This window comes from Platalea leucorodia (genome assembly GCF_965183815.1).
Source record: "Platalea leucorodia genome assembly, chromosome: 30".
In the NCBI taxonomy this organism is placed as follows: domain Eukaryota; kingdom Metazoa; phylum Chordata; class Aves; order Pelecaniformes; family Threskiornithidae; genus Platalea; species Platalea leucorodia.
In genome coordinates this window covers 647,335-663,060 of record NC_138852.1, presented here as the reverse complement: position 1 = coordinate 663,060, position 15,726 = coordinate 647,335, and the positions used below count along the sequence as shown (strand labels likewise).

The following is a 15,726-nucleotide window of genomic DNA, read 5'->3' as shown; positions in this document are numbered from 1 at the left end:
TCTCCATTCCCTCAGACCCCTCCCAAGTACCCAGGTGCTGCTTGGAGCTACAGGCAGTTGAAAGCTTGCTGCTCCTGTCTCCTGTGTGTCCCTGTAGCCAAACCCTGGGCAGTGGGGGACCTTTTAGTGGGGATCTTTTAGTGGGGAAGATGGAAGAAGATGGAAGATGGAAGAACCATCCAGAAGATGCTGATGGGTTTGTGAAGTGGGGAGCTGAGACCTCAGGAAAGATGAGATATTTAGAGGTCTGAGATGGATCCCTCTGCTCACAGCAGTGTTTGGTGGTTTTTCAGGGTAATATGGGAATGTGATCACCCTCCAGCTCAAAACGGTGCAAGCCCAGGGCAGCTGGGAGCCAGACAGAGGGACAGACCAGCTCCCCTCCCTCTGCACTAAGCCACAGGCACTCCTCTTGCCTCGCAGGACTCCCTCTGTTCTCCCTGAGTGCAGCACAAATGCTGAGGCTTTCTGACATCCAAGAACACTCCCCTGGGTAGGAGGTCAGGAGGAGCTGTAAAAAACCCAAACCTCTCAACGTGCCTTCTGCCACCTCAGTTCCTTATCACTGGGAGTGCAGATGCTGACAGCCCCTTCTGCACTAGGAGCAGTTTCATGAGAGAAGGTTGAACACCAGGACTGGCCCCTGCCCCCACTCTTCCCATGAACCCACCGCTGCAGAGCAGGGCTGAACTCTCAGCAGCCAGCAGGCAGAGCCCCTGCTCCTCATGGCACGTTCAGCCAGCACCAACCAGGGCTGCAGCCACAGAGCTGAAGGAAGGTCTCCTAGAACTGGAAAAGGGTGTCTGTGTGTAGCAGGGCGCGGGTGTATGAGAAATGGCTTTGATTTTGCTCAGAGAAGTCTCCCTTAACTTGTTACTGTCTTTTCCTCCAATGACAGTGCCCATACCCAGCAGTAGTAAATGTCCAACAGCAGCTCCATCACCCAGTTCCTCCTCCTGGCCTTCGCGGACACATGGGAGCTACAGCTCTTGCACTTCTGGCTCTTCCTGGCCATCCACCTGGCTGCCCTCCTGGGCAACGCCCTCATCATCACCTCCGTATTCTGTGACCACCGCCTCCACACCCCCATGTACTTCTTCCTCCTCAACCTCTCTGTTCTCGTCATGGGCTCCATCTCCACCACTGTCCCCAAAGCCATGGCCAATTCCCTCTGGGACACCAGGGACATCTCCTACGCAGGATGTGCTGCCCAGGTCTTCTTTGTATTCCTCTTGTTTGGTGCAGAGTAGTCTCTTCTCACCATCATGGCCTATGACCGCTACATTGCCATCTGCAAACCCCTGCACTACGGGACCCTCCTGGGCAGCAGAGCTTGTGTCCACATGGCAGCAGCTGCCTGGGGCACTGGGTTCCTCTATGCTCTCCTGCACACTGTCAATACATTTTCACTCCCCCTCTGCCAAGGCAATGCTGTGGACCAGTTCTTCTGTGAAATCCCCCACATCCTCAAGCTTTCTTGCTCCGATGACTACCTCAGGGAAGGTGGGCTTGTCATATTTAGCACCTTCTTCTTTTTTGCTTGTTTTGTTTTCATTGTGCTGTCCTATGTACAGATCTTCAGGGCCGTGCTGAGGATCCCCTCTGAGCAGGGACGCCACAAAGCCTTTTCCACATGCCTCCCTCACCTGGCCGTGGTCTCCCTGTTTGTCAGCACTGCCATGCTTGCCCACCTGAAACCTCCTTCCATCTCCTCCCCATCCTTGGATGTGGTGGTGGCAGTGTTGTACTCAGTGGTGCCTCCGGCAGTGAACCCCCTCATCTACAGCATGAGGAACACAGACATCAAAGAGGCCCTGAGGAAACTCTTTGAACACGGACTACTGCAGCATCAGTAAGGTGGCCATCATCCTCAGGAAAAGCTCACATGCTCTTTTGATCATATATTTCTTGTGTTTGTTTATTTTACGTCATATATTACTTCCACTGAAATAATATTTTTATTACCCCCCTGCCAGAGCTTTCTGACGTAAAAGACCCCACATAGATATGGAGCCAGGCTCCCTGTCTAGGGAAACACAATAAAGAATCCAGCAGAAAATTCTTTCTTTGACTCTGCTCCCATCTCGTACAACTCCTCTGGCGCTGGGGTTGCAGCCCCAGCATACAGGAGGGGTCAAGGAGCCACGAGCCCAGCTGCCACATGGAGGAGCAGGCACTTGTGGACGTCGGGGCTGCCCCGCACTGCCTCAGTGGGCAGAGCCTTTCTGCCACCTTCACGTTGGGGCTGCTGCTTCCCTGAAGCCATGGCTGTGGACAACAGCAGGACCTGGTCTCTCCAGAGCAGCACTGCCAGCTCAGGGGCCTGTGGAGAGCACAGGGTGGGAACCAAGATAAGTTGGCCAGGGGAAAGGGGTGGCCAGGGAAAAGAGCAAGGGAGCATTTCTGCACCTGCAGGGGGGAATCCATGAGAAAGAGAAACCTCTTTCTGCAGGCATCCACTCGGGGCAGGCTGCTCTGTGCCCTGCCCAGGACTCTTGTGCTGGCGTGGGGAGGGGTACTGGCAATGATGGGCCATGGTCAGTCTGTGGCATGTCCTGGACCAGAGACCATGCTTCCTGCAGTTTCCCTAACCTCCCTTTCCTCATGCCATGGTGAGCCTCCAGCCCTGGGGCTGATGGGGAGGCTGAGACTCCTCCCTGCCCAACAGGAGCTGCTGTGCCCTTCAGAGGGGCTGGGGCTGTGGGGTGAGTGCCCAGAGCTCTGCAGCAGCCTGTGGCGGTGTCGTGGTTTAACCCCAGCCAGCAACTAAGCACCACACAGCCGCTCACTCCCTCCCCCCCGGAGGGATGGGGGAGAGAATTGGAAGAGTAAAAGTGAAAAAACTTGTGGCTTGAGATAAAGACAGTTTAATAGGTAAAGCCAAAGCCGTGCACACAAGCAAAGCAAAGCAAGGAATTCATTCACTACCTCCCATCGGCAGGCAGGTGTTCAGCCATTCCCAGGAAACCAGGGCTCCATCATGCGTAACGGTTACTTGGGAAACCGAAGCAGTCCGGTCAAGGGGTCGAGCGCATCTGTCACACTCTGCCCCACTGTCAGCCCACAGGCACCACCTCAGTCCCTCTGCGCTGGGTGTTGGGTGTCTGCACGGGCCCTCCCCTGAGCCCATGCAGGGACCCCAGTGCATCCCACATCCTGGCTGCACAGCCCCAGGGAACCCTGGTGAGGCCCCGCTTGGAGCGTAGGTTATGATTGTTGTGGTGGGTTGACCTCAGCCAGACCCACCCTGGTTTTCACTCACTGCCCTCTCCTAGAGGATGGAGAGAAAACAGAGGAAGGAGAAAAGTCTCATGGGTCAAGAGAATGACACCTTAATAAGAAAAGAAACAGCTATGTGTGCAAGCAAAGCAAAAAGAGGAATTCATGCACCAGTTCCCGGGGGCAGGCAGATGTTTAGCCACTTGCTGGGGGGCAGACCCTCAGCACACATAACACTGGTTTGGGAAGACAAACACCATAACAACGAACAACACTCCTCCCTCCTGCTTTTGCCAAGGTTTTATTGCTGAGCACAACATCCTTTGGTATGGAACAGCCCTTGGGTCCGTTCAGGTCTGCTGTCCTGGCTGTCTTCACTCCCATTTTCTTGCCCCCCCCCACCCCACAAGCCTACTGTCTTCTGTGGGACGTGTTTGAGAGAGAAAGCCTTGATGCTCTGCGAGCAGTGTTCAGCAATAGCCAGAACCCTGGTGTGGTATCAACGGCAAAGGATGTATCTGGAGTGAGGAATAGATTCTCTTGCGTGATCTCCGTGAGCTCAATCAGTAGAGCACGGGACTCTAAATCCCAGGGTTGTGGGTTTGTGCCCCACGTTGGGTGCCAAAAAGGACTGTCGTGGTTTAACCCCAGTTAGCAACTAAGCACCACACAGCCTCTCGCTCGCTCCCCCCCAATGGGATGGGGGAGAGAATCAGAAGGGTAAAAGTGAGAAAACTCATGGGTTGAGATAAGAACAGTTTAATAATTGAAGTACAATAAAACAGAACAGTTTAATAGGTAAAGCAAAAGCCGCGTGCACAAGCAGAGCAAAGCAAGGAATTCATTGTCTCCTTCCCATGGGCAGGCAGGTGTTCAGCCATCCCCAGGAAAGCAGGGCTCCATCATGCGTAGCGGTTACTTGGGAAGACAAACACCATCACACAGAACGTCCCCCCCTTCCTTCTTCTTCCCCAGCTTATATACTGAGCATGACGTCATGGGGTAAGGAATAGCCCTTTGGCCAGTCTGGGTCAGCTGTCCTGGCTGTGCCCCCTCCCAGCTTCTTGTACACCTGGCAGAGCATGGGAATCTGAAAAGTCCTTGACCAGTGTGAGCACTACTTAGCAACTACTTAGCAACAACTTAGCACTACTTAGCCCGAACCAAAACATCAGTGTGTTCTCAACATTGTTCTCATCCTAAACCCAAACCACAGCACTATACCAGCTACTAAGAAGAAAATTAACTCTATCCCAGCTGAAACCAGGACAACATCACTTTGTGCCCTGTCCCCCTTCTTTTCCTCCTACTTGAGACAGCCTCCCCCACGTCCTGGAACCTACCCAGACCTATCCACACCCCATGTGGGGTTTCGCAGACATCCCTGACCCAGCGTCTTCCAGGGTCTGGACAAGGAGAGAGGTCAAAAATGGCCATGCAGCAAAACTCACCCATAAACCTGTGCAGAGTAGAGAGTGCTGGAAGTGGCTGAATAGGGAGGGCACCAGTGAAAGCTCCCTCCAGTCCCATTCCCGAACACATTGCCCCATGCCCTCCTCCCCTCAGCCCATGGAGAACACCAGCACAGCAGCACGGCCTCGTGGGGGACAACTTCCTCAGCCTGTTCCTGAGCTCAGCTTTGGAAGAAGAGCCCAACCTCCAGACACCAGCACTGAGGAAACCCCCTTTTATTACAGAGATGTGACATGGGAGGCCAGCTGTGCCACCAGGCAAGACAAATGTGCAAAGACCTTTGAGTCAGACAGACTGGGTTCATGCCTCTGGAGAAGTGGAGTGCATGCAGACATTCCTGGAGAAGCACAGTTATCACAGATTAAATGCCCAAAGCACAAGAGGTTCCCCAGATACACTGGAGATCACTTGGAAAGAGACACGGGCAGCTCATTGCTGCTGAAAGGCTATGGATTGAATGAGCTTCTTCAGTGCGTCTTTGAGCTCCTGGTTCCTCATGCTGTAGATGAGGGGGTTCACTGCTGGAGGTACCACCGAGTACAGAACTGCCACCACCAAGTTCAGGGATGGGGAGGAGATGGAGAGGGGCTTCAGGTAGGCAAACATGGCAGTGCTGATAAACAGGGAGACCACGGCCAGGTGAGGGAGGCACGTGAAAAAGGCTTTGTGTCGTCCCTGCTGTGAGGTGATCCTCAGCACGGCCCTGAAGATCTGCACATAGGACAGCACAATGAAAACAAAACACCCAAAGGCTAAAGAAAAACTAACCACAAGAAGCCCAACTTCCCTGAGGTAGGAGTGTGAGCAGGAGAGCTTGAGGATGTGGGGGATTTCACAGAAGAACTGGTCCACAGCATTGCCTTGGCAGAGGGGGAGTGAAAATGTATTGGCCGTGTGCAGGAGAGCATTGAGAAATGCACTGCCCCAGGCAGCTGCTGCCATGTGGACACAAGCTCTGCTGCCCAGGAGGGTCCCGTAGTGCAAGGGTTTGCAGATGGCAACATAGCGGTCATAGGCCATGATGGTGAGAAGATAATACTCCGCTACTACCAAGAAGGCAAAGAGAAAGAGCTGGGCGGCACATCCCGTGTAGGAGATGTCTCTGGTGCCCCAGAGGGAATTGGCCATGGTTTTGGGGACAGTGGTGGAGATGGAGCCCAGGTCGACAACAGAAAGGTTGAGGAGGAAGAAGTACATGGGGGTGTGGAGGCGGTGGTTGCAGGCTATGGTGGTGATGATGAGGCCATTGCCCAGGAGGGCAGCCAGGTAGATGCCCAGGAAGAGCCAGAAGTGCAAAAGCTGCAGCTCCCGCCTGTCTGTAAATTGCAGGAGGAGGAACTGGGTGATGGAGCTGCTGTTGGATGGTTGCTGCCTCTGGGCATGTGGTCCTGTTCCTACAGGAAGAGTCAATGATGGGGACATTTCTCCGAGCAAAATCAAAGCTTTCTTTTAGACCCTCACTCTGACACACTCTGCCCCATCCCCCACCCACCCCCTTCCTTTTCCAGGAGACCTTCCTTCAGCTCTGTGGCTGCAGCCCTGGCTGAGTGTGCTGTGAGGAGCAGGGCCTCTGCCCGCTGGCTGCTGAGGAGTCAGCCCTGCTCTGCAGCAGTGAGATCATGAGAACGGTGGGGGCAGAGGACAGTCCTGCTGTTCAACTTTCTCAGATGAAACTGGTCCTAATGCAGAAGGGCCTGTCAGCATCTGCACTCCCATGCTAAGGAACGGGGATAACAGAAGGCACTTTGGGAGGTTTGGGGATTTTAATGCTCCACCCCCATCTCACCTGGGCAGTTTTCATGGATTTCAGAAAACTTCAGCATTTCTGCTGCACTCAGGGAGAACAGAGGGAGTCCTGGGAAGCAAAAGGATTGCCTGGGGCTTAGTGTAGAAGGAGCTGGTCTGTCTCTCCGTCTTGTTCTGAGTTGCTGTGGGCTTGTTCTCCATGAGATGGAGGGTGATCACGCTGTTTTGCTACCCTGAAAACCAACCAGAGATTGCTGAGAACAGAAGTATCCCCCAGAGACCGTTAAATGTCTCACCCTTTCTCAAGGTCTCAGCACCCCATTTCTAGCCCAGGACACACAGGGCTCATTTCACCAACCCAACAGCATTTCCTCCATTGTAGCATCTCTACACTTCTGCATGGGGCTTTCAGATAACAAAAGGGTGCTAGGGGACAGGTTTGCATTCTGGAAGGACATCTCACAGCTTGAAAAGACAAAGCTTCTCAAGCACAGCTTCTCAAGGACACAGCCAAGTGTCCTAACGATACCATCTGAATAAGGAAAAAACAGCTTATTCTCCAGCCCCATAGACCATATTGCCCACAGCCCCACACATGAGATGAAAGCTGGGACACTTGTTCCCATGGACACAGCTGCATGTAAGGACCCACAAGACCAGTGTGTGACTCTGCAGCTGAAACTCCCATCCCCAGAGAGCCTTGCAGCCAGAATGGAATAACAATAGCAATAACACAGACAAGTGGAGGAACAAGGAAAGACACAGTGAGGGTGTGGCTGAGAGAGGCCAGGGCAGAGGCACTGGGGCACTCAGACAGCGTTCCCCTTCCCCAGCTGTGCACGCCACCTCCCAGACACCACCATTGCCGGGCAGCTGCTCTCAGCCCCTGCGCTCTGCAGAGGGAACTGGGCCCGTGGCTGCAGAGCTGCACCACGGCTCTGCTGGAGCTCTGGCTGCAGAGGAGGTGGTTCACGCCTTGGAGCCCCCAGCCCTGAGGGCAGAGGCTTTGGTGGGTGGGAGAGGAGGCAAGGGGGCTTGCTCAGAGGAAGGGGTCTGCACTGGAGGGGATCATACAGAGGTTTCTGAATTCCCCCTCGCACAACATTTCTGGTTTTAGTTTCCTCTCATTCTCTGATCATCTCCCTGCAGCCTGGAGATTTTCCTGCTGGGAGGTGTTTCCCTGTCCCATGTCTTTTCCCTCTCAGTGCTCACAGTCCCCATCCCACCCTCTGTGCTCTCATCTTGGCCCCACAGAAACCTGCCTGTTTGCAGGGCACTGGCTGGGTGCATGTTCCTGTTTGCAGGTGGAAAAGGGCAAGTCAGAAGAACCCTGATGGGTCCAGCAGAGGTGATGCTGGTGCTGTCCATAGGCAGAGGAGCAGCTGAAGGCACTTTACCAGCCTCCTGGAAGACCTACTTATCACTGAGTATTGCAGTTCAGCAGTCTCAGTGACTTGTTCAAACTTCAGAGCTCCTTCTCCATTTATCCTTTTCTCTCCCCCTCCCAGCCCCTCTGGAGTAGGAAACTGAAAACACAAACTGAGGAGATCTTCATGATCTTTATGGTAATCCCTGCCAGGACCTTCTCCTTGAAACATCCCTGAGGAAATATTCTGGGGCTGAACTGGAGCTGTGAGCAGCCCTGACCCATGCAGCTCTCTCTGGACAGCAGAAGGACCCTGCCCTCCCAGGGGTCCCTTCTTCCACCCACAGATTCTCCCCACAGCGCTGTTGGGAGCTCCCCGGGCAGGCTGAGCACTGACCCTGGCACACAGAGTGCTGGGGCACAGGGACCCTGCTCTGAAGGACAGCCCTGGGCATCCCTGGCTGTGCACCCGGCTTAACATCCTTGCAGTCATCCCCAGAGGAAGGCAGCCATCATGCCCTGTTCCTCTGATGGTGCAGCAAGAAAAACCTGCTCTGGAATGTGCCTTCCTCCTCTGCACTAGAGAAGCTGTGAGAATCCACCTTAAAGATCCCACAGGCTGTGGGATGTAGCAGCTTTTGGAGATCCCACCATGATCTGCAGATGCAATGCCCTGCTACCAGGGACTTACCGTGTCAAGGGCTGGGAAGATTTGTCTCACAATGAGCTCTCGGCATCCTCCCACTCCTGATTTCCTTTAACCTCTCTCTGCCTCACTCCTCTCCCCTCACTGCCTGCAGGCAGTGTCCTCAGCCCTGCTGCCCTTTGCAGAGGAGCTGCTCCTGGGCAGAGCTGTCTCTCTGCAGTGCTGCCCACTTGCCAGCAGCTCCCTGCATCCCAGAAGCCCAGCCCAGCTCATCAGCAGAGGCCCAGCCCAAGGCACCACTTTCTCTGCCCCTCTGGGCTCCCTCCAGGTGTCCCTGGGGCTCTAAGGGCTGACAGCGCCTGAGAGGCAGCAGGGTCTCTCCTGGGGAGCGGGGGCTGACACAGACTGATGTCATCACTGCCTGTCCCTCTCTGAATGCTGGAGAGATGCATTTTAGAAGTGGCATTTTCCCAAACATGGCGTGGTGGTCTATGAGAAGTGTAAATGTTCCCATCCCTTTACCCCTCTCCCCATCCCATTGCCAGGCGGGACACCTCGGCAGTGACAGGCAGAGATCACTTCCCCCCAGCGCAGGGCAGGGATTCAGCGGAGCCCATAAAGTTTCTCCTCTCTGGTGAGGAGGCCAGAGACTGCAGTGGGGTTCAGCTCTCCCCCATGCACCCCACAGACCCACAGCACCTGGGATTCCTCTTGCTTCAGCTCAGGGTGCACAAAATAGGTGCCTGCAGACCAGCCCCTGCCCTGAGCACCTGCTGGGATGCGTGGGGATGGGGGGCAGCAGTCAGCTGCTCTCACACAAACTCCTGGTGGCATTTGAGGTGCCAGGGGTGGTCCAAGACTTGTGGATGTGTCTGCAGGCTCTGATGGAGCATACCTGGGACACCCACACCTGCCTGAGCATCAGCTATGGGGCTGGTGGGGAGGGTGCCTTGGCCACCTCACATTACACCCAATGTTTAGGGCATCTGAATGTCTGTCTGACCCACATTTCCATGGCAGCTGCTGGACTTTCAGCTGACCAAGCGGAGGAGTGCACGAGAAGGAGGGTCAGACCTGTCTTGCAGCTCCATCCTCTGCACTCCCTAGAGCTCAGCTCACTGCAAAATTCAGGCACGTGCACATCCCTGCAGTGAAGGCACCTACGTTGTTTCAAGGCTCTGTTTTAAATGGCATCAGAAAGGCCTCTAGTGCCATGCCAGGGGAGGCTGGGGTGCCCAGTGAAACTGCCTGTGGCTGCCAAACATGGCACAGGACCTCCAGGAAAGCCATGTCCCACTGGAGGGGGGTCTGGGCAGACACAGCAGGGCCTCCCAAAGGAGTCCGGTGCCTTTGTGCCAGCACCTGAATGCCAACACCCCGGCAAGGAGGCAAGGTCCATCTTGTCTACACCCACATGTGCTGCAAGACTGGGAGGCACATCACACCAGGGTGTCCACTCATGTCCCTGTACTCTCAACCCCTGACAGTTCTCTTCTCCCCTCTCCTCTACCCGCCTACCTGATGATACTGAAAAAACCCCATGCCACTGATGACCACAGACTGGCTGGAGTGCAGGCTTACCTCACCTAGGGACTTTCTCAGGGGTACCTTGTGTTCCTGATGATTGGCACAAGGTGCTGCCGAGTCAGCTCAGGCAGCAAACTTCTCTCTTGCAAGGCCATCATGGCCCAGGCCTGCGTTTCTCTGCCTCGGGGACTGCAGGGCTTGTTGTCTTCATGAGCATCTCATTTCATCATTACATTGCCACCTGCCATCCTTCCCAGCCCATCTTTGCTCTGAAGGAAAGCCTTTGCATACGCGGGGTCCTGGGTGCTTGGTTCCAGTTTTCTCCATGAGAAGCCTTTGCTGAGCTGCTGCAACCAGAGTGTGCACCAATGCCCTCAGCCTGGGACACAGGCAGGAGCATCTGGAGCCCCTTATTCCATCATGGAGCTTCTGAGGGAACCATGGCGGTGACGTGGTGGGAGAGGTTGCACAGCGTTGGTACTGTCATGGCTAGATACAGGCTCTTTAGGAGACACTGAGGGTGATTGATGAAGGTGGGAGAATGAGACCGGGGCACGCCCTCTATGAAGGATGGGGCAGGTCGAATGTATGGTGGGGCAGAAGACAGGCTGCGTGAGCGTTTGTGGGTGAGGAACAGAGGAGAAACCAGTGAAGGTGACATGAAAGTGGGAGTTAGAACCATCAGTCAGGGTGAGGAAGTGGACAAAGTCTTCTGTAGGCAGCCCGAGGAAGTCTCCAGATCAGCAACCCTTGCACTCACTGGACGGGCAAAGTGCTTGGGTGCAAACAGTCCCATGGGGTCCGGGAGAGTCTTGGGGTCAACTTCTTTTCCCAGCTGCCAAGCTGGCCAAGAGGGTGAGTCAGGGCCGGTCAGGGATGTTGAAGTGTCAGCCTTGGCTGTGATGACCATGAAAATGTTGCGTCCCAGTTCCCAAGGGATGTAAGGCAAGAGACCAGCAGAGCTCAGGTTTGGGATCTCTCTCTGAGAGAAGCAGACATTGTCCTGCTCAGGGCTCTGGTAGCAGGAGATCCCATGTAGAGGAAGCCCTGAAAGGGAAAAATCTACGAAAGCTGAGAGGCCTTTAAGGACATCTTCCTCCGGGCACAGGAAGGGTCTGTCCTCATACGCAGGGAAACAACCCTTCACCTCAGGAAACCCACTGAGCTAAACAGGAACCTCACAGCTGAGCTCCAGTGCCACCAGGAATTGGAAGCAGGGAGAGGCTCCAAAGGAGGAGCTTAGAAACGTTGTCTGGAGAAATAAGGATTGTGTTAGGAGAGTCTAAGCTCCCCAAAAGGTCAAGCTTGCAAGGGATGTCAAAGGGCAACGAGGTAAGCTGCTACATCTTCCTTAACCATGACAAAACCAAAGAAAGGTGAAGTGGGCCACTGCTGAATTTAGGAAGAGCAGATGCAGCTCGGTCTGAAGTACACGATGTCTTCTTTTCCTCTGTCTTCACCAGCAAGCTCTCCCAGGTCTTTGTGCCCTCAGGCAGGACTCAAGGAGGAGGAGAACAACCAGCAGTGGACGAGGATCAAGTCAGGGGCTCCTTAAGCAAGCTCACCCCTTCGGAGTCTACTGAGCACATGGGCTGCATCCAAGGGTGCTCTTTCTCTGCAGTCCCAGGATGGGCTGTTAGCAAGCAGAAGGCCAAGGGACATGACACTGGAGAGTGATCCATGACACCCTAGCTGAAACACCCCATGTCAGGTTTAGTGCAGCAGCCAAACGCAGAGGCATATGGAAATGTGTCAGGGTCCTACTGAGCACCTTCCTTGGTCCTAGGCCAGCTGGGAAGTGGAAGAGGGAAAGGGGCTCAGCAGCAGTGATCCCTGCCTGGCTGGGTCTGCTTCTCACCCTGACCAGCACGGCCAGTGCAGGGCCACCCCATGGCCCCAGGGCACCACAGCCCCCTCGCTCTGCAGAGCAGCACCGCCAGCTCAGGGCCCTGTGGGGAACGTGGCCAGGGGTGCAGGAACTGCCAGCCAGGCCAGCACGGACACACTCCCCTGGGGAAAGGCTCTCTGGGGAGAAGGGGTGTCCAGGGAGAAGAGCAGGGCACCATGGCTGTGGAGGGGAGAAATACAAAGAGCACCCTGTTCCTGTGCTCAGAGCTCTGCAGCACCCTGTGGCTGGCATTGCCATGGGGCCAGCCCAGACTGGGCTGCTCTCCTGGGATGGGATGGGGAGCGGGCAGAGGAGGTGGGGAGAGCTGGGGAGGGGCTGGGCTGGAAAGTTCCCAGGAAACGAAAACACCAGCGTACAGCTCAGCTGTGTGAGTGTGGAGGGTGGGGGCACGCAGCAGTGTCCTCACACAGCCAGGCCTGGCAGAGACCTGAAGGGCCAGCAGAGCAGGACCTGCTCTGTGCCGTAGTCCCTGCACACCGCGAGCAAGCTGCCCCAGGGCGATCATCACAGACCTCCACCTATTCTCTCTTCAAAAACCTCTCCAAGGGAAAGATTCACTGAGCCATAGAATGAATTGTGTCTGAAGAGAGCTCTGAACATCATCTTGCCTCACTCTCCTGCTCAAGGCAGGGTGAACCAGATGAGGTTGTTCAAGGCCTCCGCCCAGCTTTACATCATCCAGAAAGGAGCTGAAAGTGTGCTCCATCACATCATACACGCGGATAATAAAGACATTCAAGAGTGTTGGCCCAAGTGCTGGTCACTGAGGGATGCCATCAGCAGCTGGCTGCCCAGAGGACTTTGTACCACTGGTGACATTTGGCCTTGCTTATCCTGCCAACTTCCCACCCAACGTCCGCTTCTTCAGCCCAGGTAGCACTAATCTGGCTATAAGGATACCACAGGAGTCCAAGGCCTTGCAAAATTCCATGTACACAACATGCCTTTCTTTCCCCTGCCCTTTTTGGTTCAGCAATCCCTTTCTTGTCCTTCAAGTGCCTGGAAACCGCTGCAGGAGGACGTGTCCCATCCCCTTCCCAGGGACAGAGGTAGGCTGACCAGCCTGTAATTCTCCCAGTTCCCATTCCTGTCCTTCCTGAAGATGGGATTGACCTCTGACTTTTCCAGGGACCTCAGAACCTTTCTGATTGCTCTGGCACTTTTGAGAGCACAATCCAGAATCACGGGCAAGGGTGACTTGGCAGACAGGAGCCCTTGCAATGAGACTGTCCCAGGCAGCTGAGATGAATCTTGCTGGTCCAGTGGGGTTTGTTCCTGGAGTCACACACAGAAAGGGCAGGGTTCTTTCGGGCGTCCACATCTGAGCTGGCCTCGTGGACTCCTTATGCACCTAGGGGTGTTCAGAGACAGAGTCTTTCCCTCTTACACACAGAGGCAGGGCACTGCAGGAGTCATAGGGACTCTCTGGCCTCCTGCTGCCACTGCCAGAGGCTGACAGACACCTCAGCTCTGTGGTGTATCACTCTGAACTGCACTCACCTGAGATGCCCCTCGTCATGAGGAATGGACACAGGGACCTCGGCTCAAGGAAGCACATCCCAGTGCTTCATTCAGGTGGTTTCCCAGGGGATGTTACTCCCAACGGGAAGTGACCTCGAGGCACTGTCTGTCCCACAGGCCTTCATGGAACGCCAAGGAATAGCTGATGGCATTTGTGCTCACTCAGGTTCATCTCAGCTCATGTACGTGATGTGCGTGCTTACATTTCCTCTGCACAATGCAAACATGGACTGCTGACCTACTCCTTTGGTGACCTTCCATGGAGGGGCAAAGAACCTACTCAGGCTGGGGTGAGAGGCCAGTGCTGGCAATGGTGGTTGTGAGGGGCTAGTGCAGGATGATTGCCCTGGGGCAGCTTCCCCAGGGTGTCCAGAAAACACGGGCACAGACCAGACCCAGCTCTGCTGGTCCTTCAGGTCTCTCACAGGGGGCCCGGCTGTGCGAAGACGCTCCTGTGTGGCCCAACCCTGCACACTCACATTGTTTAGCTGTATACTGGTGTTTCCATGTACAGGCCATATTCCTGGGCATGGTCTTGAGAAAAAATTGGAAGAAGACCTAAGCCTTCTGGCACTGTCTGAGGAAAACACCTTTCTTTATGGAAATGCTGTTATGGAGGTCAGCTCTGTCATAGAAATGCCCATTGCCTGTCCCTGCCTGCGGTCACAGGACGACCACACAGCACGGCTATGACCAAGCTGCCAGAGCACTCAAGCCTTCCAACAACGCAAGGGATCAGAAAGAGAGTGTGGAAGTGGAAAGAGAACAGCCCTGGAAGACCAAGCGCTGGTGCTCCCTGACAGTGCTGCCATGCCGGGACTCTTTTCCCCTCCACCCATGCACACAGGAACTGTCCCTGCAGCTCCAAAAAGGCCTTGGAGGAAGGATGTCAGGAAAAAAAAGTCACTGTAAGGCCCTTTATTTTGTTGAAACACACAGAGAGCATGGCTCCTCATTTACATAGCCACTCGGTCAGAAAAAAAAGTAGACAGTGAATTAGAAAGGAGATGACAACATTATCACAATTAAAAAACCACCACAAACAACAAAAACTTCAGAAGTCAGGCTGGTCCTGAAATGAGTTACATTATAACTACTACTCAGAAGATAATGGGGAGTTTATTGCTTACATCCAGTCATAATTTTCCATACTGCGCCCTTGAGCTGTTGGTTCCTAATGCTGTAGATGAGGGGGTTGAATGCTGGAGGCACCACTGAGTACAACACTGCTACCACAAAGTCCAGCAAAGGGGAGGAGATGGAGGGGGGCTTCAGGTGGGCAAACATGCCAGTGCTGATAAAGAGGGAGACCACGGCCAGGTGAGGGAGGCATGTGGAAAAGACTTTGTGGCGTCCCTGCTCAGAGGGGATCCTCAGCACAGCCCTGAAGATCTGCACGTAGGACAGCACAATGAAAACAAAACATCCCAAAAAAAGAAAACCACTACCCACAAGAAGCCCAACCTCCCTGAGGTAGGAGTGTGCGCAGGAGAGCTTGAGGATGTGGGGAACTTCACAGAAGAACTGGTCCACAGCATTGCCTTGGCAGAGAGGGAGTGAAAATGTATTGGCCGTGTGCAGGAGAGAATAGAGGAACCCAGTGCCCCAGGCAGCTGCTGCCATGTGGACACAAGCTCTGCTGCCCAGGAGGGTCCCATAGTGCAGGGGTTTGCAGATGGCCACGTAGCGGTCATAGGCCATGATGGTGAGAAGGAAATACTCTGCTGAAATGAAAAAGACAAACAGAAAGAGCTGGGCAGCACATCCTGCATAGGAGATGTCCCTGGTGTCCCAGAGGGAATTGGCCATGGATTTGGGGATAATGGTGGAGATGGAGCCCAGGTCAAGACTAGAAAGGTTGAGGAGGAAGAAGTACATGGGGGTGTGGAGGCGGTGGTCGCAGGTTACAGCAGTGATGATGAGGCCGTTGCCCAGGAGGGCAGCCAGGTGGATCACCAGGAAGAGCCAGAAGTGCAAGAGCTGCAGCTCCCGTGTGCCTGTGAATGCCAGGAGGAGGAACTGGGTGACAGAGCTGCTGTTGGACATCTGCTGCTTCTGGGCATGGGGATCTGTTCAAGGAAGTAAAAAGTGAGAAGTTAGGGCTGACTGCTTTGTGAAAAATCTACTCACTTTCTTAAAGAAAGTTCCCAAAGAGCCTTTCACTTTTCAGGAAGAGCTTTGGTGAGCTCTGGTTGGTGCTGGCTGAGGGTGCCTCAGGGAGCAGGAGGCTCTGCTGGGGGCTCTGCAGGGGTCAGTCCTGTCCTATAGAAAAAGGTAAATGGGAACTCGGAGTGATCTCAGATTAAATCCACTCGTGAT

The 15,726-nt window shown here is 54.5% G+C and overlaps 2 protein-coding genes and 1 pseudogene across 3 annotated transcripts; 1 reads left to right on the top strand and 2 right to left on the bottom strand.

Moving 5' to 3' along the window:
• The first annotated feature begins 920 nt into the window (after positions 1-920).
• Positions 921-1,856, top strand: LOC309601288 (olfactory receptor 14C36-like; annotated as a pseudogene). Its single transcript has one exon. The product of its transcript is annotated as an olfactory receptor 14C36-like (transcript).
• A 3,265-nt stretch (positions 1,857-5,121) lies between these two features.
• LOC309601260 (olfactory receptor 14J1-like) lies at positions 5,122-6,048 on the bottom strand (the record flags this gene model as incomplete). The annotated part of the gene is made up of 1 exon (XM_082334224.1): positions 5,122-6,048. The coding sequence occupies exon 1, from the start codon at positions 5,887-5,889 to the stop codon at positions 5,122-5,124; it is 768 nt and encodes a 255-aa protein (XP_082190350.1). The 5' UTR covers positions 5,890-6,048.
• Positions 6,049-14,526: 8,478 nt separating this feature from the next.
• LOC309601287 (olfactory receptor 14C36-like) lies at positions 14,527-15,453 on the bottom strand (the record flags this gene model as incomplete). Its single annotated transcript, XM_082334245.1, has 1 exon — positions 14,527-15,453. One exon carries the CDS (start codon positions 15,451-15,453, stop codon positions 14,527-14,529), a length of 927 nt encoding a protein of 308 aa, XP_082190371.1.
• Between the last annotated feature and the right edge of the window lie 273 nt (positions 15,454-15,726).